Source organism: Acomys russatus, chromosome 24, assembly GCF_903995435.1.
Source record: "Acomys russatus chromosome 24, mAcoRus1.1, whole genome shotgun sequence".
NCBI lineage: Eukaryota > Metazoa > Chordata > Mammalia > Rodentia > Muridae > Acomys > Acomys russatus.
Window position 1 is genome coordinate 2,714,519 of NC_067160.1, and position 22,983 is coordinate 2,737,501.

General features: G+C 47.2%; 2 protein-coding genes across 2 annotated transcripts in view; one reads left to right on the forward strand and one right to left on the reverse strand.

Moving 5' to 3' along the window:
- The window catches only part of Timm10 (translocase of inner mitochondrial membrane 10), a 98,153-nt gene that overhangs the window by 55,642 nt on the left and 19,528 nt on the right, over positions 1-22,983 (reverse strand). The gene's annotated exons all lie outside the window — the stretch shown is intronic.
- On the forward strand, positions 953-11,829 carry Serping1 (serpin family G member 1). Its single transcript, XM_051166450.1, has 7 exons — positions 953-1,039; positions 2,165-2,702; positions 4,320-4,454; positions 7,288-7,491; positions 7,679-7,815; positions 9,696-9,915; positions 11,553-11,829. Exons 1-7 carry the CDS (start codon positions 986-988, stop codon positions 11,804-11,806), a joined length of 1,542 nt encoding a protein of 513 aa, XP_051022407.1. The 5' UTR covers positions 953-985; the 3' UTR covers positions 11,807-11,829.

A 22,983-nucleotide genomic window follows, 5' to 3' on the forward strand; every position in this document is an offset into this window, starting at 1 on the left:
AACAAAACAAAAAGACCCTCACACCTTGCAAAGTGCTGGGCACTTTGTGTGTGTGTGTGTGTGTGTGTGTGTGTGTGTGTGTGTGTGTGTGTGTGTGTTCCTTCTGCTTTTATCTTGATGCATGAAGCGCAGGAGGAAAGGTTGGTTGGCTGTGCATTGCTGAGAGCCTGCCTCAAGCTCCCCCACTCCATCGCACAGCATCCTGCCCCAGGCTCCAGGCTAAACTCCTAGGCTGGCCCACAGTGCCAAATGCAGCCCCATCTGTCCCGGGTCCTTCCCGTCCTGATTTACAGGAACTCACACTAGCAATCAATCATCCTTAATTTTTAACTGGGCAGTGTCCTGAACGAGCCAATAGCTTAAACTGCCCCCACCCCCCTGAACCCACCCCACCCTCAATGACCCTCTGCAACTGTCCACTCAGTCTTCCCTGAAGCTGCCTAGTTGACCAAGAACTTGGACCAGGTTTGGTGATAGGGACTTTCGGGAGGGACGCAATGTTAAGAGGGCTTGGCAGGGAGGTCTCTAGCCTCCTCCCCTACTTTCCAGCCCCCTGTGTGTTATCTCCGCAGTTTCCACAGGCTTGCTTCCACTTGAGCCTCCTGCCTCCTTCTCTCTCTCAAAGCCGTGCTGCCCAGCCCGCCCTAGCCCTCCTCTCTTGCTGTCTCTGGCTTATTGTTTAGTTAAACGGGACCGGGGAGATTGAACAGATGGGCCGAGACCTGGGTGTGAAGGGAGAGACCAGCCAGCCGGTGCCGGGAAAGGGAAGCGGTTTGGGGAAAACAAAACAGAGGGCGGAGCCAGGGAGAAGGTTGCCCCCAGAGGGAGGAGGCTGAAAACACAGCAAAAAAGGGTCCAGGCCTGAAAGGGGAATGGGGGCGGGCCCAGGGATAGGGTGGACCCCCCCACCGCCTTGAGCTCCTAGGCTCGGGGCTGGCTCTGAGGCTAACTGGCTTCGTAGGACGCAGCTGACATTGCTACCCAGATGGCCTCCAGGCTGACCCCACTGACCCTCCTGCTGCTGCTGCTGCTGGCTAGGGTAAGTGGTCTCTCTGTGCGGGGGGTGGTGGGGTGAATTAACCCTTCAGGCCCTGGCGAAGGAAGGAAGCTCCTCCTGGGAGTCTTAAGTTCGTGCCTTGCCCTAGCGTTGGAGGAGGGACTGGGACTATATTGGAAGGTGCATTAGCTGAATGGTCTTGGGCCTACGCATCTCCAAGTTTCCTTAACCTGATATATAAAAGGGAGAATACATAGACGCCACCCAGCCCACCAGCCGCGCTTGGACATACCAAAGAAAGCAAGATAAAGAACAAGTCCGAAGTCGTGGGAAACAGACTCCGCCCCCCCCCCTCCAATTCTGCTGTGACAGACTCTTCCAGGCTGGGGACTGTGGAAAAACAGGGTGCGAGGAGGAAGGCGAGCAGACAGATCTGGACTCTCACCAAGGTTAAGAGTATTGTGGTTTCCAGTGGCCTGGGAGGACAGGGATTAAAAAGTAAACTCACTGAAAAGAGTGAGCGCTTGTTTCCAGTGGATGAGCAGCGAGTTATGCTGGGAGTTGGCATCCCAGATAACCTTAGGGAGTCAGCACAGCACGGGATGTCCAGTTAAGCGAGGGGATCTGGAATTTACGTACTCTCCTCCCCGTTCTGAATACACTACCCACGTAAGAAGATCCTCCTGCGCCCACTTCCCAAAGCCCAGATGACTGGGCTTACAGATTGTGCCACTGTGCTTAGCCCACCGTTTCTTCCTGTCCTTTGGAATATACTAATTGTTTTCTATACCACTGGTGTGCCACATCCACTGTTTGAAAACCCATAGTCCTAAAATAAGACCCGCAGAGGCACTAACCTGGCAAGTGAGTCAAAACAAGTAGATATTTAGAGGAAAATGGCGTCTTGAATGGCATCACTGAACACAGGTAACTGATAAACCAAATCAGAATTGCTTCATGACCCCTACTGATATTTTTTTTTTCCTTAGCATTTTGTCTATTTCTGAAGGAATAGTTGTGGGGAGGGGTGGCCCAAGGCAGGCCCTTGACCTGCCAGGCTGTGCCAGAAACAACTGCTACACTGTGTTGCCGGTCTTCTCTCGTACCTGGAGCGCTTGAGGGGGCTATACCCATCAAGAAATGAAAACACTGTTTCCTGAACCACAGGATGGAGCCGTCTCCGATTCAGAAGTTACCAGCCACAGCATGCAGGAGCCATTGGTCACTGAAGAGGAAAGCTGGGATGCCTTCGCTGAAAGAGATGGCTCCTGGGGTCCCACTGAGCGTACAGCACAGTCTTCTACCTGGCCAACAACCAATACATCCACCAAAATAACAAACGACTCTATGGATACAGCTGCCAACAAGTCCTACATCCTGCTCACCCAACCAGCTACACAGCTACTCACGGATTCTCCTAGCCAGGCCCCTGTGAATTCCTCCAGCCAGCCCCTTACGGATACTTCCAGCCAGCCCTCTGCAACCACAGACCCTCCCACCCAGGCTCCTACTGAACCCTCCTGCCCAGAGCCACTTGCTCATTGCTCTGGTGAAGACAGAGACTCTTCAGAGGCTACGCTGGCAGAGGCTCTGACAGACTTCTCGGTGAAGCTCTACCATGCCTTCTCAGCTAACAAGAAGCCTGAGACCAACATGGCCTTCTCCCCGCTCAGCATCGCCAGCCTCCTCACACAGGTCCTTCTTGGTAAGACTCGCTTCCGTCCAGACTGTGAGCGGGACCCTTCTGCAAAGCTTTGTCTCTGGAAAGTAGCTGTAAGATGGGCTACCTGACAGGACATTGCTTCGTTTAACAGTGATTTAATTAGGTGCTGTTTCTTATATTTTTGGTTGTGAGCCTAGCCTTTAACGGCTGAGCCATCTCTCCAGCTGGTACTGCTGCTCATAAACCACTATGGACTCTTTAACAACATATAAAATAAGGTCCCAGTTTCAAGTCATGGTTCAAGGCAGGGGAGGTGATAGGGGAAATGACATCACCAGAGATAGATCTAAGATACAGTCATGGTAGCACACTTTCTAGCTCTGCCACAGGCAGTTCACATGACCCCTGTTGAGTGTGAGTTCTCAGCTCTTAAGTAGAGATGGTGATATCTACTTTTTTAAAACACACCTTTAATCCAAGCACTCGGAAGGCAGAGGCAGGTGAATCTCTTTGAGTTTGAGGCCAGCCTGCTCTACAAAGCAAGCAGCCAAGACCACACAGAGAAACCCTGTCTGGAAAAAACAAAAAGCAAACAAACAAACAAAAAATCTTCTGCTGGGCTGGAGAGATGGCTCAGAGATTAAGAGCACTGACTGCTCTTCCAGAGGTCCTGAGTTCAATTCCCAGCAACCACATGGTGGCTCACAACCATCTATAATGTGATATGATGCCCTCTTCTGGCCTGCAGATGTACATGCAGATAGAGCACTCACATAAAATAAATATTAAAAAACAAAAACAAAAAACCTTCTGCCTTCATAAGAGTGATTCATCTGGAAAAGGTAATAACAAATTACTACAGGCAGTGGAGAAAGAAAGGCAGAGAGAGAGAGGTGGGGGAGGGGGTGACACTCCTCATGCCCCATACTCCAACAGGGAAAATTCCAGAAAGGCTTTAGAGACTGCACATACAAGATCCCTTCTCCTGACACTCCAAAATCCTAACTTCCCACCATATCTAGTAGCATCCACTTCTCCATGTATGACAGTCAGAGTGTCCTCGGACATCCTCAAAGTCTCCTGGGAGGTCCTTTCTAGTCAGTTGGTTTCAGTTGGTTAGTTTTAGTTCAATCCTGCATTCATCTTTCACTGATTAGCTCTTATACTTAAATACATTAATATCACAACCTCTGAAATATCAAGGCTTTGCTCTACGTAAGAAAGTGAGTGTCCTATGTAAAAGGTGTGGTGACAACGTAATAAGATGAAATTGGAACGGAGTTAGGATGCCTGGACCAGGAGAAATGCTCTCGACAGATTTTAGCTGTTATGGCAGAGAAGACACTAAGTGCTTAACAATGAATAACACGCATCCTCGTTTATAATGTGATCGAATGCCTCTGCTTATAGGGTGACCCTTTGTGAGTCAAACCATCTAAATCAGAGTTAATGTGGAACCGTGGTTAGAAAGAGGTGCAGGAAACTCAGGACTGCCACCACCTTCTTCCTGACAAACTGTCCCCAGAATACAGTTCTGATGTTCTGAGACCCCTCAACATAGCAGGAAACACCCTTCATTCTAGGCAGTTCTAAGCCCCAAATAGCGAGTCTCCCATTCCTCCCCCAAGAACCCTTCCCACTCTCTGACCTCTGTTGTAGGGGCTGGAGAGAGCACCAAGAGCAACTTGGAGAGTATCCTGTCCTACCCCAAGGATTTTGCCTGTGTCCACCAGGCCCTGAAGGCCTTCTCATCCAAAGGCGTCACCTCTGTGTCTCAGATCTTCCACAGCCCAGGTGAGTGTTCAGGGCAGACAGTAAGCTGTGGAAGATTCTGGAAAACAAAGCATGGGAAAGAGGATGGAAGGGTCTGTACTGGGAATGAGTCAGGGTAAACAGGGGCCTCAGCGGGAGTTTTGCCTGCCTCCAGGAGCTAGACAGCCATTCCTGTGAGACCTGGGCAAATCATTTGCATTTGTCCATTTTTATTGTTTGTTTGGTTGGTTTGGTTTGTTCATTTGTTTTTCCACACAGGGTCTCTCTGTGTAGCCTTGGCTGTCCTGTACTCGCTTTGTAGACCAGGCTGTCCTTGAACTCACAGCGATCTACCTGCCTCTGCCTCTCGAGTGCTGGTTTTAAAGAAGGGTGCCACCACGCCTGGCTTTGTCCATTCTTTAGAATAAGGAAGGCCTATGTATCTGTTAACAGCAGGTATAGAGGTTAAAAGTTAGAAGCATAAACTGAGCAAAGGTGCTCAGTTTAAGTCAAGGGAGTCTTAAGACTCATCATTTGTACTTTTGTGTTGTACGAATTTGTTATAGTTTACTTGTTTATGTTAGGTAGATAATACCAGCAAGCAGTAAATAACAAGAATAAATTTCACAGATAATCAATTGCAGTTGTTTTTAAACTTGGTTCCACAGAGCTGGCCATTTCCAGAGAGGTGCTCAGCAGTTGGTGGAGGTTGGGTTTCAGACTGGCTGGTGGGGGTGGGGGGGACCTTCCCTATGTGAGGGAGGTAGACCAGTGGAGCAGGGTTGGGTTTCAGACTAGCTGGTGGGGATTGGGGGCACCTTCCCTATGTGAGGGAGGTGGACCAGTGGGGCTCAGTGCTTGCCTCTGCCTCACCAGAGCCTATTTATGACTTTGAAAACACAGCTCAGTTGCTTTCAGAGGTTTAAAACCACACATTGAGTCTAATCCCTCCCTTGGGTTTTTTTTTTTGTTTGTTTGTCTGGTCGTTGTTGGGTTTTTTGAAGCAGGGTCTTGCTATGTTGCCAAGGCTGGCTTCAAACACTGCTTCTCCAGCCTCTGCCTCCTGACTCACTATGCCTGATGTAATTCCTGCTCCTACTTTCCCTCTCTTTCTCTCTCCCCACCCTCCTTTCTTCTTTTTATAAGAAACTATTTTCTCCTATCTTTCCTTTCTCCTCTGTGGTGTTTGGGATTAAACCCAAGGGCTCTGTGCATGCTACCCAAGTGCTACCACTGAGCTACACTTCCAGCCCTCTTCCTCTGTTTACTTACTTACTGAGATAGCCTTTCTATGTCGCCTCTATTTCTTTTTCCTTTGGGTTTTTGTTGTTGTTGTTTGTTTGGGGGTTTTTGTTTTTGTTGTTTGTTTGTTTTGAGGGTGTTGTTTTTTTGAGACAGGGTCTCACTTTGTAGGCCTGACTGTTCTGGAACTCACTATGTAGACCAGGCTAGCCTCGTATTCAGAGATTGGCCTGGGCTTAAAAGCATAGCCTCACTTTTTGGCAATCCTCTAGTCCAGCTTGCTGAGATTATAGACACATGCTATCATGCTTGGCTTTTTTATTTTTTACTTTACTTTTACTTTTATAAGCCATATTTGTTGTAGAAAACTTAGAAAATACATAGAAGGAAGCCGGGCGTGGTGGCACACACCTTTAATCCCAGCACTCGGGAGGCAGAGGCAGACGGATCGGTGTGAGTTCGAGGCCAGCCTGGTCTACAAAATGAGTCCAGGATGGCCAAGGCTACACAGAGAAACCCTGTCTCGAAAAACCAAAAAAAAAGAAAAAAAAGAAAAAAAGAAAATACATAGAAGGAAAAAATTAAAGAAAAAAGGAAAGGAGACTGCCTAAAAATCTCAGTGCCCCTCCTTTCTCTCTCTCTCTGACAGGATCTCTATGTAGTCCCAGCCAGCCTTTACTCCCTATGTAAACTGCTGGCCTTAACTTCACAGAGGTCCTGGTGCCTCTGCCTCCCAAGTTTTGGCATTAATGGCATGCTCCACCACACCTGACTTTTTTTTTTTTTTTTTTTTATGATCTTAGAAAAATATATGGCTCAGAGGATTTAATAAATACTACATTACTTACTTACTGATAACCAGTGGTGTGCTTTGTCCTGCTCAGTTAATGGGCACTGCATTCAATATTTTAGGGCTACCAGCATCCCCTGCACTCACGTTTAGAGTTTTGCTAAGGTTCTGGGGTTTAGGCCCCAGGCAGCACTAGCAAAGCCTAGGGTTCTGATCTTCTTTGATCAAATACGTTCATCTGTTCAGTCCAATAAAACAGTCTACTTTTTAAAGCACCCACTCACATTCCCTCCAGTGGACTTGGGCTATGAGAGCCAAAGTCAGGAAGTCTTGTCATGAGCTTCCACTGAGGCCTGGGAGCAGGCCTACTCCTGCTAAAGAACAGAGGGGAAAGTCAAGCGCAGCTGTCCCTGAGGCTGTCTAGCCAAGGACTAGTCAGCAGCAAGCAGGAGCGGCAGGGGCGCCCAGGAGTTTGGCTGCTCTTAGTTCAAGATTTGATTTTCTTGATCCTGATTTGCATTTCCAGAGGAGTGGGCTGGTCCCTGTGCCGGCATTGGAGTGGGCAAGAAGAACCATGGAATCCCGGATAAATGTGATGGTCTTTAATCCTTGCACTCAGTAGGCAGAGGCAGGCAGATCTCCGTGAGTTCCAGGCCAGTCTGGTCTAGATGAGTTCTAGGCCAGCCAGAGCTACCTAGTGTAGCTCAAGGAAAAACAAACAAAACAAAACAAAAACAAAAACAAAAAACCTTTGGGAAGTGTGCTGGCTCTCAAACTTGCTCTTTGAAAGGGGGTGGGATTGCTCAGCAGACTCATGCTTTGCTCTCTTGTCCTGCCCCTCAGACCTGGCCATAAGAGAGGCCTATGCGAATGCCTCTCAGAGGCTGTACGGAAGCAGCCCCAGAGTCCTGGGCCCAGACCGCGATGCTAACTTAGAACTCATCAACACCTGGGTGGCTGAGAAGACCAACCACAAGATCAGGGAGCTGCTGCACAGCCTGCCCTCTGACACCCGCCTGGTCCTTCTGAATGCCGTCTACTTGAGTGGTAAGGAAAACATCAGGCAAGTAGTGTGCCTGCTGCGGTTCTGCCTCCCACCCCGTCTTCTTCACATGCCACCAGGCTCAGAGTTCCTGCCACATCCCCACGTAGCTGACTGTCCTGCCCTTCCCTAGCAGGACCTTTAACACCATTTTGTCCCTGCCTGCATTACAGCCACCCTTTCTTCCCTTAGCCAAGTGGAAGAAAGCATTTGAGCAAAAGAAAACGATGGCTTCTTTCCTCTACAAGAACTCGATGATTAAAGTGCCCATGATGAGCAGCAAAAAGTACCCTATGGTTCATTTCAGTGACCAGACTCTGAAGGCCAAGGTGAGTTCTTGCCTCATGATGCTTCTGCAGCAGACGTATCTGAGCATCCCCGTGTCCTTTCTCCTCATCCTTGACCGGCGCTGCTTGGAAAGTCCCCATTTCTACACCTTCTGTCTGTTAGTCCCACCCTCACTCCTCCTCCTCCTCTTCCTCATTTTGACCGAGGCAGGGAATTCTAGGCTGGAAGACATGAGTCTAGACACGATTCTAAGGCTTCTTTATTCATCTCTACTGCATCAAATAGCAAAACCAAAAACAAACAAACAAAAAAAGTGAGTCGTGTTTTAATTCTATGCATCCATCTCTCTCTCTCTCTCTCTCTCTCTCTCTCTCTCTCTCTCTCTCTCTCTCTCTCTCTCTCAGCAGCCACCACTTCTGGTAGTTTGGCAAGTCCTCTGTGTGTGTACATTTGTTGTACACTATGCATATGCATAAGTACACTTGTAGATATATGTGTATATATAGATATGTATTAACTATATGTATACCTAGGTATTGAGTTACTTTTTTGTTGTTTGTTTGTTTGTTTCTTTGAGACAGGTTTTCTCTGTGTAGCCAGCATGGCTGTCCTAGGAGTCACTCTGTAGACCAGGATGGCCTCTGCCTCTGCCTCCAAATGCTGGGATTAAAGATGTGTGCCACCACGCCTAGCTGAATGAGGTTCTTTAGCAGAGATTGGACAATATAATTCTGGGGGGTAGGGAGAGAGAAAAGGCAGAATGTGGAGCCCAAACTGACACTCAGGAGGCAGAGGCTGTGAGTTCGAGGCCAGCCTGGTCTACATAGGAGTTCCAGGTCAGCCAGAGCTGTAGAATAAAGAGATACTGTCTTAAGAAAAAGGAGGAGGAGAAGGAAGAGGAGGAGGAGGAAGAGGGGAAACCCAAGAGATTCCAGTTAGTAAATATGTTCATGCCTAAGCATTCCTGCCTTGCTGGACCTGTAAGGCACAGCTCTTCAGGTCAGGGAGCAATGCCTTAGCTATGAGCACAAGGAAAACATACCTTCCTGGCATAGCCGCCCTTGTTTCCACCTTGGGAGATCTCCAGGGACCCTTCCACTTGGCTGTGTTTATCTCTGTGTCTCACGCGGAGGGTTTTTTAAAGCTAGGATCTCATATCCATGGGTGGTGTACCCATGGATTAAAAGAACAGTCAACAGAAGACATTTAAGGAAAAAAAAATTATACTGAACATGCACACACTTTTTTCTTGTCACTATTCCCTAAACAATAGAGTATGCAACTTTTTCTCCTGGACTCGCTTTGTAGACCAGGCTGGCCTCAAACTCACAGTGATCCGCCTGCCTTTGCCTCCTGAGTGCTGGGATTAAAGGCGAGTGCCACCACGCCCGGCACAACTATTTACAAGACAGTTTTGTATTTGGTATTGGAAGTAATCTAAAGATAATTTGAAGTATATAAGAAACAGGGCTTAAATAAATTACATCTTGCCAAGTGGTGGTGCACGCCTTTAATCTCAGCACTCGGGAGGCAGAGGCAGGCGGATCTCTGTGAGCTAGAGGCCAGCTTGATCTACAAAGCGAGTCCCAGACAGCCAAGGCGACACAGAGAAACTCTGTCTTGAAAAACCAAAAAAGAAAAAAGTGAAGAAGCTAAACTCTTTCTCTTTTATTCCGTGACTAGGCAGGGTATAATCCAAAACTTGGGCTCACTCCTTGGGTTCTCACCAGGACCAGTGCATTTCAGTCAGACCGACTGGCTTCCCCATTTCATGGCACAGCATGGCAGTCAGGTCCTTCGATAAGCAGCTGCTTGCTGGAACAGTATACACTAAGAGACAGTCTTGGGGCACAGGAGACAGGGGGAGGAAGGAAAGGGCTTGGCTCGGAAGAGCTAATACGATGTGTCTCATCCTCTCTAGGTGGGACAGCTGCAGCTCTCTCACAACCTGAGCTTTGTCATCATGGTGCCCCAGAGCTCAAAGTACCCACTTGAGGACATGGAAGAGGCACTCAGCCCCACCGTCTTCAAGGCCGTCATGAAGAAGCTGGAACTGTCCAAGTCCCAGTCCACATACCTGATGATGCCTCGCATCAAAGTAAAGAGCGACCAAGACATGTTGTCCGTCATGGAGAAACTGGGTGAGCCAGGGGCCAACTGAGGTCACTCCCGGGTCCCGAGGAGATGAGGGAGAGGTGCTGCTAAAATGTGGCTGTCACTCTAAAGTTCTTTCTTTTCATCCTTAACATGCATTCACCCCTCAACTGCGTGAGCTAAAGGGTCAGGGGGTTTTATCCCGTGAGGCCACCGAGAAAGCTGAAACTAAGAAACTTTGTGACTTACCCAAAGTTTGCCTGGCTTCCCTTCGAACGAGTCGTAGTCAAAGTAGGACAGTAGTCCAGTCTCCAGATCTCTGGGATGTTTCTACCGTGGCTCACTGGAACAGGTGGTCCAGATGGGCTGTGGACATCCACTTCCCCAGGCACATTCACTAATCAACCACCTCACAGGATAAGCCCAAATCCATCGAGATATGACAGTGCAGGGGCTCCGAGTTCTCAGGAGACTTTAGGAGCGCCATGTTCTTTTTGCTCATGATTGGGAGATTTATTTTTTTTTAAATACTTTTTATTGATTCTTTGTGGATTTCACATCATGCACCCCATTCCCATTCATCTGTCCATCTCTCCATGTAATAGACTAAAAGATGCACCTAGTACTCCTCCTGCTGGAGAACTGCAAAGGCTTTAGGAACAGGGACCAAACGAACAAACAAAACCCAATTATTAAGTCATTAGTCATGGCGCACACCTTTAAACCCAGCATTCATAAGGCAGATCTCTGTGAGTGTGAGGCCAGCATGGTCGATAGTGAGAGTTCTAGGACAGCCTGGCTACCCAGAGGAACCCTCTCTCAAAAGAAAGAAGAGGGGGCTGGAGAGATGGCTCAGTGGTTAAGAGCGCCGTCTGCTCTTCCAGAGGTCCTGAGTTCAGTTCCCAGCAACCACATGGTGGCTCACAACCATCTCTACAATGTAATCTGATACCCTCTTCTGCAGATAAAGCACTCATATGCAATAAATAAAATAAATAAATCAAGCACTTAAAAAAAAAAAAAAGAAAGAAGGGCGGTTGGGGGGGAGGTAAGAAAAGAAAAACAAATATTCTTTTAATTATTTATTTTTATTTTATGTGCATTGTATGTCTACGGGTGTCAGATTTTGGAGTTACAGACAGTTGTGAGCTGCCATGTGGGTGCTGAGAATTGAACCCAGGTCCTCTGGAAGAATGGTCAGTGCTCCCAACCGCTGAGCCATTTCTCCAGCCCAGAAAAACAAATATTAAAACAAAACCTGCTTCCAGCACCTTTGTTGCTAAGGAACCGCTAGGGCTTTGGGGGCTCTTTGTCAGGGATTTAGAGCAGAGAGCAGTATGCATTTCTTAACACTTCACAGCATTATGCCCTCACAGGATCTCATTTTATAGCATATTGCCTATCTCTATTTTCCAAAGTCTTTGGAGACAAGGAAGTAATGACGTCATTTTTTTCAGGACAGAGTTGGTGGTGGGCAGAGTGTGAGGCCTCTTACCTCTTGAGAGTGGTGGTTGGGCCCACTGACAGGGGTTTCCACTGACAGGCCCAGAAGCCATAAGAATCTGAGGAGGAAGAGACTGTGGGAATTTGAAGCTCACCCAGGAAATGTCCGAGCCAGAGTCGCCACCCACCAAGAGTTTCCCTGCTGATCTCTGGTCTTGTTATCTTGTTTCCCCCCACCCAGAATTCTTTGACTTCTCTTACGACCTCAACCTGTGTGGGCTGACTGACGACCCAGATCTCCAGGTGTCTTCAATGAAGCACCAGACGCTGGTGGAGCTGACAGAGACAGGAGTGGAGGCAGCCGCAGCCTCCTCCATCTCCGTGGCCAGAAACTTGGTCATCTTTGAGGTGCAGCAACCTTTCCTCTTCCTGCTCTGGGACCAGCAACACAAGTTCCCAGTCTTCATGGGCCGTGTCCACGACCCCAGGGCCTGAGACGGGCAGGAGACAGGCTTGAGTAAGCCCTGCCACCCAAGCTTCAGCTCAACTGGTTACTGCCTTGCCACTGCCTGCCCTAGCCACGTCCAGCCTTCGGGTCTGGCAGAGGGATTTGTTTCCATCCACCAGCCCCCATGGCATCGATATGCTCTCTAAACCACTCTTTGCAGCTTTTGGGGTTCAAACTTAACCAGACTCTACAAATAAAACTTGCAGACGTTTTCCTCTCTCACGTGTGTCTGGGTACTGGTTGCCTCAATATCAGAAAACAAGAATTATCATGCTTCCTGAATCAGCTGCTCACTGCTGTGTAATAAGCCACTCTAAACTCAGTGGCTTAAAACCATCGAGGCTTATTATTTCATCCGTGTCTCGGGATTGGCCAGCAGACTTGCAGATCTGACTAGCTGAGCTTCCCTGGCATATGAATGCATCTTCCATGGTTAGCAGGTTGGTCAGGGATGGCTGGTCACTGATGGTTATCTTAGTTAGGGTTTCATTTGCTGTGAAGAGACACCATGACCACAGGAACTTTTTTTTTTAATATTTATTTATTATGTATACAATGTTTTGCCTGCATGTACACCTGCACACCAGAAGGGGCACCAGATCTCATTATAGATGGTTGTGAGGCACCATGTGGTTGCTGGGAATTGAACTCAGGACCTCTGGAAGAGCAACCAGTGATCTTAACCTCTGAGCCATCTCTCCAGCCCAACCACAGAAACTTTGATAAAGGCAAACATTTTGTTGGGGCTGGCTTACAGTTTCAGAGGCTTAGTCCATTATCCATGGAGGAAACATGGCAGCATGCAGGCAGACATGGTGCTGAGGGAGATGAGAGTTCTACATCTTGATCCGCTGGTAGCAGGAGAAAAGCTTCGTGCCGCTAGCCTGGCCTTAAGTACCTGAGACCTCAAAGTTTGCCCCCACAGTGACAGACTTCCTCCAACAAGGCCACGCCCACTCCAACAGGGCCACGCCCACTCCAACAGGGCCACACTCTATGGATCAAACATCCAAACACATGAGACTATGGAGGCCATGCCTCTTCAAACTACCACAATGGTCTGGGGTAACACTTTCTGGTATTCCTCTATGGGTTCTCAATCTTCCTAATGCTTGTCCCTTTAATACAATTTCTCAAGTTGTGGTGACACCATGACATGAAATTATCTTCTCTGCTGCTTTATAACTATAATTTTGCTACTGTTAAGAATTGTCACATGAATATCTGTGTTTTCTGATGGCCTTAGGTGACCCCTGTGAAAGAGCCATTCGACCTCCCAAAAGGGTTGCTACCCACAGGTTGAGAACCACTGCTCCAGAGGCTAAGACAGGAGGAACGTAAATTGGAGGATAGCCTGGGCTACATAAGAAGACTGTCTAAAACAAAACAAGAACAAACAAACAACAGAAAAAATTTTTTCTATCTCTGCCTCCAAATTTGCTTTTCCTTTTTGTAGGCTGTGCTTGTCCCCTCATTGATGTTTCAGCTCTTACCTCTTCTTGTGCCCTTCCTCCTCCTCCTCCCTCCCTACCCCATCTCTCTTTTCCTGCCTCCACCTTTCTGTCTCTACTTCTCCTAGCCTTCAACATGTCTCTCATTTTCCCTCCCTGTCTCTTCCTTCTTGCCTACTTAAGGCACAGCAACTCAAACATGGCGGCCATAATTCCTTGATTCTCTTGCTGGTGAGGTGAAAATCCCGTACTGCAGCCTCTTCACAGACTCCCTTCCCAGCTCTGTCCACACACGTTAGGCCCTCAGGTTCCCTCCCATCCACTACTAGCCCAGAGATAAGTGTACTCCCAATGTCTATGTAGGAAGCTATCACTCCACAGACATTTATTGAGCATCTTCCGGCCATGGTGAAGGTCCATGTTCAGAAAGAGTTACCCCACAGCTTAAGCCAGGCAGTTTGAGGCTCATTATGAGAGTCTCCCCACAGGCCAGCGAATGGCCAGGATATATATACAAACTGCTATTGCCCACATTCTAGGAACTTCTGCCATCTGCAAAGTCTGCCTCCCCCATCCCTCTCTCCCCAAAAAAATCTCAGGTAAGAAGCTGAGACACTTGGGAAGGAGGTAATAAGGTGAAATGTCTCCTAACCTAACTGGGTACCATACCCAAGCTTGAAGCTTTGGTTCTTTGGGCTTGTCCCTTTCTCCGTGGTGCTGAGCTAGGGAGCCAGGCTCATAACTAAATGCAGGGTGTGAGATCACTCAAGCTTCCATTAACCCTTGGCAGGATACACTTAGCATGGATTCTGGGAGCTGGTTTGGTTACTTTTCTATTGCCCTGATAAAACACCATGACCAAAGCTGGGTATGGTGGCGCACGCCTGTAATCTCAGCACTCAGGAGGCAGAGGCAGGTGGATCGCTGTGAGTTCAAGGTCAGCCTGGGCTACAAAGTGACTTCCAGGACAGCCAAGGCTAACACAGAGAGACCTTGTCTGGAAAAACCCAAACCAAAACAAACAAACAAACAAACAAAAAAACCCAAAAAAACAACAACAACAAACCCCACCATGACCAAGGCAACTTTCAGGGGGCTCACAGTTCCAGAGTGTTAGAGTCCATTGTGGGGCCTGGGAAACCGTGTGAATGGGGGCGCCAGCCTGGAGCAAGATGAGGCCAAGGAATGTCCAAACCCTGAAAATTTCATCCTGAGACTGGCAGAAGTAGGACGCCTCCCTCCCTGGCCTGGCCCCACCTATAAAGCCTTTGCAGGGGCAGGTGCCACCTCTGCCACCCTTGAGGCAGTCACTTAGCCTAGTAGCCATGTTACTGGTTAAACTTTCTCTCTTCTTCTAAGGTCATGTCCAACAAGCACCTGGAATTTCTCCCTATGCAAATAAGGCATTCCCAGCACCGAAGCCCCTACCAATGATGTACACTATCCCCCAAAGCCTCTGCCCACCCTCAAAGGTTTAAACAGCCTTTGTTCACCGCCACCCCACCCTCACTGAATGAGCTGTTGAGTGAAGCCTACCCAGGGAAGATTGTTTCTCATCCAGCTCACCTGAGGTCTCCACCACCTGCAGCAGTTCCTGCCTCGCTTTTTCTTGCAGGCCACTGGTCACGATCTTGGCAATCATGCCATTAAGGATGGGGGGGGGTGGAGCAGAGTGGGAACGACAGTCCATAACCATCATGGTCAGGAGCAGAGCAGCAGGCAAGCAGGCAGGGGAGCCACAAATAGGAGGGAGGGAGGGAGAGAGAGAGAGAGAGAGAGAGAGAGAGAGAGAGAGAGAGAGAGAGAGAGAGAGAGAGAGAGATTGATCACTGGTTGGGAATACAACAGGCTTTTTAAACTTCAAAGCCAACCCCAGTGACACACCTCCTCCAACAAGGCACACCTCCTAATCCTTCCCAAACAGTTCCACCAGCTGGGGACTGATTATTCAAACATAAAAGCTAATTATTCGAACCATCATAGTAGCCAATAAATTTATTCTAGAAAGTTGGAACTTTGGTCCCTATGTTGTTGTTGTTGTTGTTTTGTGCCTTGGTCATGGTGGGGTTTGTTGTTGTTGTTTTTTGGGGGGGGGTTTTGTTTGTTTGTTTGTTTTGGTTTGGGTTTTTCCAGACAAGGTCTCTCTCCCTTAATGGGAGAAGATAGGACTTAGAGCAATAACCATTACATTTCCTTGTCACTCACCTGCTGTGGCTCTGTCCTGGTCCTCAGACTTCCCTTCAGTGTCTGGCTCCTCATGCAGGCTAGGCAAAGCCAAGCAAAGCCTTAGCATCTGGGCCAAATCTTCCTTGTAGCATGTCTCCCAATCAAGGCCACGAACCAAGAACCCAACTTGTCCTAAGACAAAGAAAGATCCCTGATTCAGCTTTGCTGCCCAAGAGCCATGTGCATGCCCTCCTCTCTGTACCAGCGTGGCCTCTGTGCAGAGGTTTGACCTTGCATGGCTTACAAAAACTCTTGCACACATTTTGGTGAGGAATCACCTGGGCAACTGTGACCTCACTTTCAAAGAGACCAGTCTGGTCTTCTTCATACACAGGTTGCAGACATTCTAGAAAACAGGCTTACAAGGTCTCTGTTTGTTTGTTTGTTTTTTATTTTGAAACAGGGTTTCTCTGTGTAGTCCTGGCTGTCCTGGAACTCACTCTGTAGACCAGACTAGCCTTGAACTCAGAGATCTACCTGCCTCTGCCTCCTGAGTGCTAAGATTAAAGATGTATGCTGCTGCCGCCACCACCACCGATGCCACCACCACCACCGATGCCACCACCATTGCTAGTGCCACCACCATCGCCAGTGCCACCACCATTGCCAGTGCCACCACTGCCGCCAATGCCACCACCACTGCCAACGCCACCACCATTGCCAATGCCGCTGCCAATGCCACCACCGCCGCCAATGCCACCACCACTGCCTGGCTACAAGGCCTCTAGAATGTGAAGCTAGGAAGAAATCTAGCATCACTCTTGCTTGATTACATTGGTCAGTTGGTGGACAGACCAGCTCAAATTCAAGGAATGAGTACAGAATCTCTACCTCTTAGAGACAAGACTCTCAAAGTCACTCTGCAGAGTACGGATATAAGAACACATGAAGCCAGGCAGTGAGTGGTGCACCATGTTAATCCCAGAACTCAGGAGGCAGAAGCAGGCAGATCTCTATGGGTTTGAGACCAGTCTGGTCTACAAAGTGATCCCAGGACAGCCAAGGATACATAGAGAAACCCAGTCCCCAAACAAAGAATTAATCTAAAAATATTTTGTCTATATTATAATACTAGAAACAAATTTACTACATGCAGTTGTAGGATGAGTGCATTTATTTTTCTTCTTTTGCAGATTCTGTATTCTATGCCATCCTTTTTTCTTTTGGTTTTTCGAGACAGGGTTTCTCTGTGTAGCCCTGGCTGTCCCAGACTCTCTTTGTAGACCAGGCTGGCCTCGAACTCACAGCTATCTGCCTTCCTCTGTCTCCCGAGTGCTGGGATTAAAGGCGTGCTGTGTGGCATCCTTAATCCCAGTTCCTACAACTTTGCATGGATCTCTTGAAAAAGACAGAGACCTGCAGAGAAGACAGATGTAGACTCCTATAATCTCCACCATGAAGCCCTACTCTAGGGAAACCAGAGTCTTATTGTTAGGTCCTGCTGTGGGGCGTGGCTGACATGGCCCGCCCTCTACCTAGGGCCGAGGCTTCCCCTCTCCCAGAGATTCACTATAAAAACTAGTCATTTTGGTTCCAGGACCCCTTTCCCGCCACCTCCCTTCCCTCTCTCCTTCTTTTTCCCCCACCCCCACCTTGCGCTCCCCAGTCCCTTCCCCCTCCCGTGCCGCTTCCAATAAACCTGCGTGTATATTATAGCTTTAGGGCCAATTAGCTCCTTCTGTTTATTTAATCAATCACTTGTAAGTCAGCAAACTTAGTTCCTGAGATCCAGCTCCTGTCCCCAACTACACAGGGCTCCACTACTGTAAAATTCTAATAAAAATCAGTGGGTTATGGTTCCTGTACAATTAGCATTTCTGCCACATGATGGCGCTATTGAAGCTTTGTCTTGCATGGCCAGGTGGACATTTTCCTTGTTTGTTTGTTTTAAAAAGACGTATTTACTTATTATGTATAGTGTTCTGCCTGCATTTAACGCCTGCATACCAGAAGAGGGCACCAGATCTCACTATGGACGGCTATGCGCCATTATGTAGTTGCTGGGAATTGAATCCAGGACCTTTGGGAGAGCAGCCAGATCTCTGAGTCATCTCTCCAGCCCACATGCCCTTGTAGTTTTGTTGGGTCCAGATTAATTTCCTTCTCTCTTCTTTTCAATAAGAAAAATTTCAGGAATTTGCATACAGCTTTTGCATGGAATCCTGACAATCTTCTCCATGTAGTTCTGATTTTTTGTTTTTGTTTTTGTTTTGTTTTTTTTAATGTGTAAGGGTGTTTTGCCTGCATGCAAAGGTATCTGTGCGCCACATGCATGCTTGGTGCCCACAGAGGTCAGAAGAGGATGTTGGTTTGAAGAACCATCCTGCCTCTATCTTAGGCTTAAAGCCATCTTATAATAAAGACAAATTAGGTTCATTCCAGTGTATGATTAAACCTCTGCTTTTCAAGGATTGGGCTATGCCCCACCTGTAGCCTTAACTACAAATGGTTTTGTACCCCCTGTTCCAAGAATGTCAACTATGCCTTTGTTTCAAAAAGTTAATAACCATCTGACAAGCCTACCTTTGTTGCAAAGGGTTGTTATGGCTGCCACCTTGCAGCCTTGTCTTTGTTTTTCAGGGGGTCATTGTGACTAACTTGGTATTCTTTTTTTTTTTTTTTTTTTTCAAGACAGGGTTTCTCGGTGTATTCTTAGCTGTCCTGGACTCACTTCGTAGACCAGGCTGGCCTCAAACTCACAGTGATCCGCCTGCCTCTGCCTCCTGAGTGCTGGGATTAAAGGTGTGCGCCACCACACCGGCTTTGACTTGCTATTCTTACGTTCTGCTTCTTTAAACCTCACCTATTTTGTGTGCCAAGCCCCGGCTCCTTCTCTTTGGAAATCCCCTAACCCTAAACTGTAAAAACCTTGTCTTAGCCACATCCAGTGCTGACCTCTCAAACCCTGCCGTAGGGGGAAGCAGCTCGTGCACATGAATAAAAAAGATTGTTATAATTAATTACTTGCTTTCATTAACTTGACCATGATGAATCTGATTGGTGGTCTCCTCCTCTCAACTTTGGGATTAACAGGATCCCCCAGAACTGGAGTCCCAGAAGGTGTGATGTTCTGTGGGTTGCTGGGAATGGAGCCTGAATCCTCTGGAAGAGCAGTTAGTACTCTTAACCACTAAGCCCTCTCTCCATGCATTCCAGTTCTGGTATTCCCGCGGGTGCTGCGGAAGCCAACACTGATCCAGAATCTCAAATGGTCCGACATGTAGTAATTTTTTTAAAACATCCACACAAATAAATATAAAATAGAGGGACTGGAGAGATGGCTCAGAGGTTAAGAGCATTGGCTGTTTTTCCAGAGGTCCTCAGTTCAATTCCTAGCAACCACATGGTGGCTCACAACCATCTATAATGTGATCTAATGCCCTCTTCTGGCATGCAGATAAACATGGAGGCAGAGCACTGTATACATAATAAATAAATAAGTCTTTAAAAAAATATATATATATATAATAGAAAATTTTCAAAATTTAAGGTAAAAGAAATGAATTTATTCACTCTTTTTTTGTAGAGCTTGGGCACACTTCTATTGTTGGACATTAGAGCAATAGATTTTCTGACTATCAGAGTCCAATATTTTCACCACCAGTTCCCAGTTGCCAGACCTTTGGCCTCTGAGAGTTACACCACAAGCTTCCTTGGCTCTGAGACCTTTGAACTTGGCCTGTGCTGTGTGGCTAGTTCTGGTTGCCCAGAGTATTAATGACCTGTCAGAGAACTTTTCAGCCTCCACAATCACGGGCGCGAAGCCCCTTAGTAGGTACCCTCCTAGCATGGCGTGGTGGCATATTCCTGACTCCAATCCTTGGGAGGTAAAGGCAAGTTTGGGAGTTCAAGGATATCCTCAGCTACAAGGCAAGTTCCAGGATACTCCGGACTCTGTCTCAAAAACAAACAAACAAACAAACAAACAAACACCAACCAAGCAGAAAAACAACAAAACTAAACAAACTAAAACCTAGGCCAGGTGCCTTTAATCATCTCAGCACTCGGGAAGCAAAGGCAGAGGCAGGCAGATTGCTGTGAGTTCAAAGCCAGCTTGGTCTACATAATAAGTTCCAGGCCAGCCAAGGCAACAGAGACCATGTCTCAAAAGACCAAACCAAACCAAACAAATAAAAAAAAATCCTATTGATCCTATTGATTTTTCTCTCTCTCCTCCCTTCTCCTCTTCTTTGCCCTGGCACTGGGAATCAAACACAGAGGCTCACACATGCTAGGCAGGTTCCGTGCCACTGAGCTAGCTACAACCCTGGTCCTGGTTCTGTTTCTTTGGAGAGTTTAAAATCAGATTGTGGCATTTCACTTAAAAGGAGACCATACTTTATTAAAAGAGCATTTAGCTAAGACATTGGATAATTCAAATTTCCAGAATCATAACTGAAAGAGGCACGGAACAAACCTTCCACTATTGGGGAATACTTATTACTTCATTCTGGTGTTTGTTTGATTGTTTGTTTGTTTTAAACACCAAACCTGCTTGTTTGTATGGTAGGCACTGCTAAATTAACCCCTTGGTGTGGGTACTTCAGGCAGGCCTTTTGTTGTTATTTTTAGGTGTGTGTGTGTGTGTGTGTGTGTGTGTGTGTGTGTGTGTACTCCAACATTGACCAGAGTGGGCCTTGTTTGTGACATACTTACTTTGGGTGCTGGCTTCTGAACTCTGGGTCTCTGATAGAACAGGAAGCTCACTTAACTGCTGAGCCACCTCTCTGACACTATGTGTGCTTTTCTATAGTTTTTGGTTTTGTTGCTGTTGTTAATAAGCATCTCTAATTTCTGTTACAAAGTTATTGATTTTGGAGGCTGGTTTTTTGTTTGCTTGTTTTTTGTTTTGGGAGGTTGTTTTTGTTTTTGTTTTTTTGACACTAACCCCTTCACTTAATGACCTGAACTAACATCAATCCAAGGTGCAGAAGATATCTTAAATGCTCACTCTGGATGTTAAAATCACATGACATCATCACTAATGTCACTGTCAGAAGTTATGACGCACGTACACAACAGCTCAGTTTCACCTAAGACGAGCGCTGATGGCAACTGTTTACTGTTGCTAGCTCAAGTGGTTCTGTCAGTAGCAATAATGTTAAGTATAGTTTACAACCCTCTCAGCCAACAGTTTGGGAATTATGCAATCCTTGATGATTTTTATAATCATGGGAGATTTTTGGTATTTCAAATTTGTACCATTAAAATGTAGATATCTAAATAGCACCAGGCAATACTATCTCCTTTTAATAAATGAAAAAGAAATGGGACTGGAGAGATGGCTCAGAGGTTCTTCCAAAGGTCGTGAGTTCAATTCCCAGCAACCACATGGTGGCTCACAACCATCTACCATGAGATCTGGTGCCCTATTCTGGTGGGCAGGCATATATGCAGGCAGAATACTGTATACATAATAAATAAATCTTTTTTAAAAAAAGAAATGAAGTTTTATTAATCTAATATGCTTATTCAAAGTGTCTCAGCTGACAAATAGCAGGGTTAGTAGACTCCAGTGTCTAATTTCAGAGCCTGTGCCTGATATACAAAATAATTTGTTTGTTTGTTTTTTGTTTTTCAAGACAAGGTTTCTCTGTGTATCCTTGGCTGTCCTGAGCTCCCTTTGTAGACCAGGTTGGCCTCAAACTCACAGAGATCTGTCTGCCTCTGCCTCCCGAGTGCTGAGATTAAAGGCGTGCACCATCACGCCCGGCTGCAAAATTCGTTTTTCACCAAGGTAGTTTTCTCTTCAAGAAGGTACTGCTGCTTCTTCTCCTAAGTCTTGGTTTAAAACGTTCCCAAAAGCTCTGCATGATTTTGACTCTTAGGAAGAAATGATGCGATCATAAGATTTTCTATTTTCTGTAAGAGGGGCCTCGGGTGCAACCACCAAAGATGCATGTACAACACTTGTCTTCTGCTTTCAGAATGGGGGTGGGGGTGGAATGGGGTAAGGGAGTGGGGGATGAGGATGAGGGGTTTGGGGGTAGATGGGCAAGAGAGCTTGAGGTGGGGATAGGGGCCTGCCATCTGCTTCACGGAGATGGGCTAGACGTCTCTGAGTCTTTTCAGATAACACGTATGAAACCTGATATTTCAATGATTCCTCTCATTTCTCACTCTAATCTTTGTCTTTTTTTTTTTTCTTTACTTTTTTTTTTTTTTTTTAAACACAGGGTCTCTCTGTGTTATCTTGGCTGCCCTGGACTTGCTTTGTAGACCAGGCTGGCCTCGAACTCACAGCGATCCACTTGCCTCTGCCTTCCAAGTGCTGGGATTAAAGGCATGCTCCACCATGGAAGGCTTTTAATCTTTGTCTTAACTAGAATTTTAACACACAGACCCACTTGTACACTTGTAAATACACGCCAGCCATGTATACATATATGCATACACATACACAGACAGAAGAGTCACAGGCATGTGTAGACGTTCACACTTGCACTCTCGTACAAAAAGCACGTACACACTGTTGTCTGGAAAGGGATACGCCTTACACCCAGGTCCTGAGGAGGGCCTCTGGAGTAAGGAGGGTACATTGTTTCCCAGTGAGCATCTCACCACTAATTACAAGCCTTGATTAGCTTCATCCACCACTCTCAAGTGACAGGCAAGGCCCCACGGCCCCCTTCGCCATCAAGCGGTTTCTCACTGTGTGGCCACAGATCCATTCCACAAAGCAGCAAGCATGTTAGCCCAATATTCAGTCCTCTCCAAAAACATAAATGTGGGTGGGTATGTCAAGGTTCAACCCCAAGTCTTCTGGCCCTCTTCCTAGCCACACAGAGAACTCATGTTGGACTCTTCCTCCCCACCTCCCGTGCTAAACTCCCTTTCGACTAGGCTGTACACGGACACAGATTTCCTTGCAACAATCCTGTGGCTTCAATTTGACTTTACCACGGTCACAGATAAAAGTAAGCATTTTAAGAAATCATTTTTTCCCCCAGGGTCAGCGTGCAGGGAAGACTAGAAATGTCATTCACACCAGGGTCCCAACTCCTTCTCCCATCAGAGCCCAACTCTGTGCCCAACTCAGTAGCTCAGGTTTGAGAGCTAGCAGAAGAATCTGTGGCACAGCAGCTGTGCATGGATGCCCCCATAGGGACCTCTTCTACGTCACCTCTTTTCTATTGCACTTTAAGGTCTCAAAGTTGTACTCGCCCCACAAGGAGAGACCAGACATGAACCTCAAGGGTGCTAGGTCAATGCACGAGCCTGTGGGGCAAGGATGCTTCCAGTGGCCAACACGGGTGTGGTCACAGTCGCGTCTCTTGGCTGGCTCCTGGCTCCAGTGTGAGAGTCAAACCTCAGACTCTGCTGTCTCAATCAGACTTCCAGCCTGCAACCCCAGTCCCTTAGCTGTGAAACTCTACTTTGTGGGAACAGGCTGACTTCCCAGAGCATCCCAAAATGAGGTTCAGGACCAGCCACATGAGAGAAACTTGCTCTGGTGCTGATGCTGAAATGATTTTTGAAAAATCTCC

Excerpts from the sequence above, each read along its gene's own strand:
- Serping1 (XM_051166450.1), top strand. The coding sequence starts at position 986 with ATGGCCTCCAGGCTGACCCCACTGACCCTCCTGCTGCTGCTGCTGCTG. Across the intron at positions 2,703-4,319 it reads CCTCACACAGGTCCTTCTTG|GGGCTGGAGAGAGCACCAAG; the intron begins GTAAGACTCGCT and ends CCTCTGTTGTAG. Across the intron at positions 7,492-7,678 it reads GAATGCCGTCTACTTGAGTG|CCAAGTGGAAGAAAGCATTT; the intron begins GTAAGGAAAACA and ends TTCTTCCCTTAG.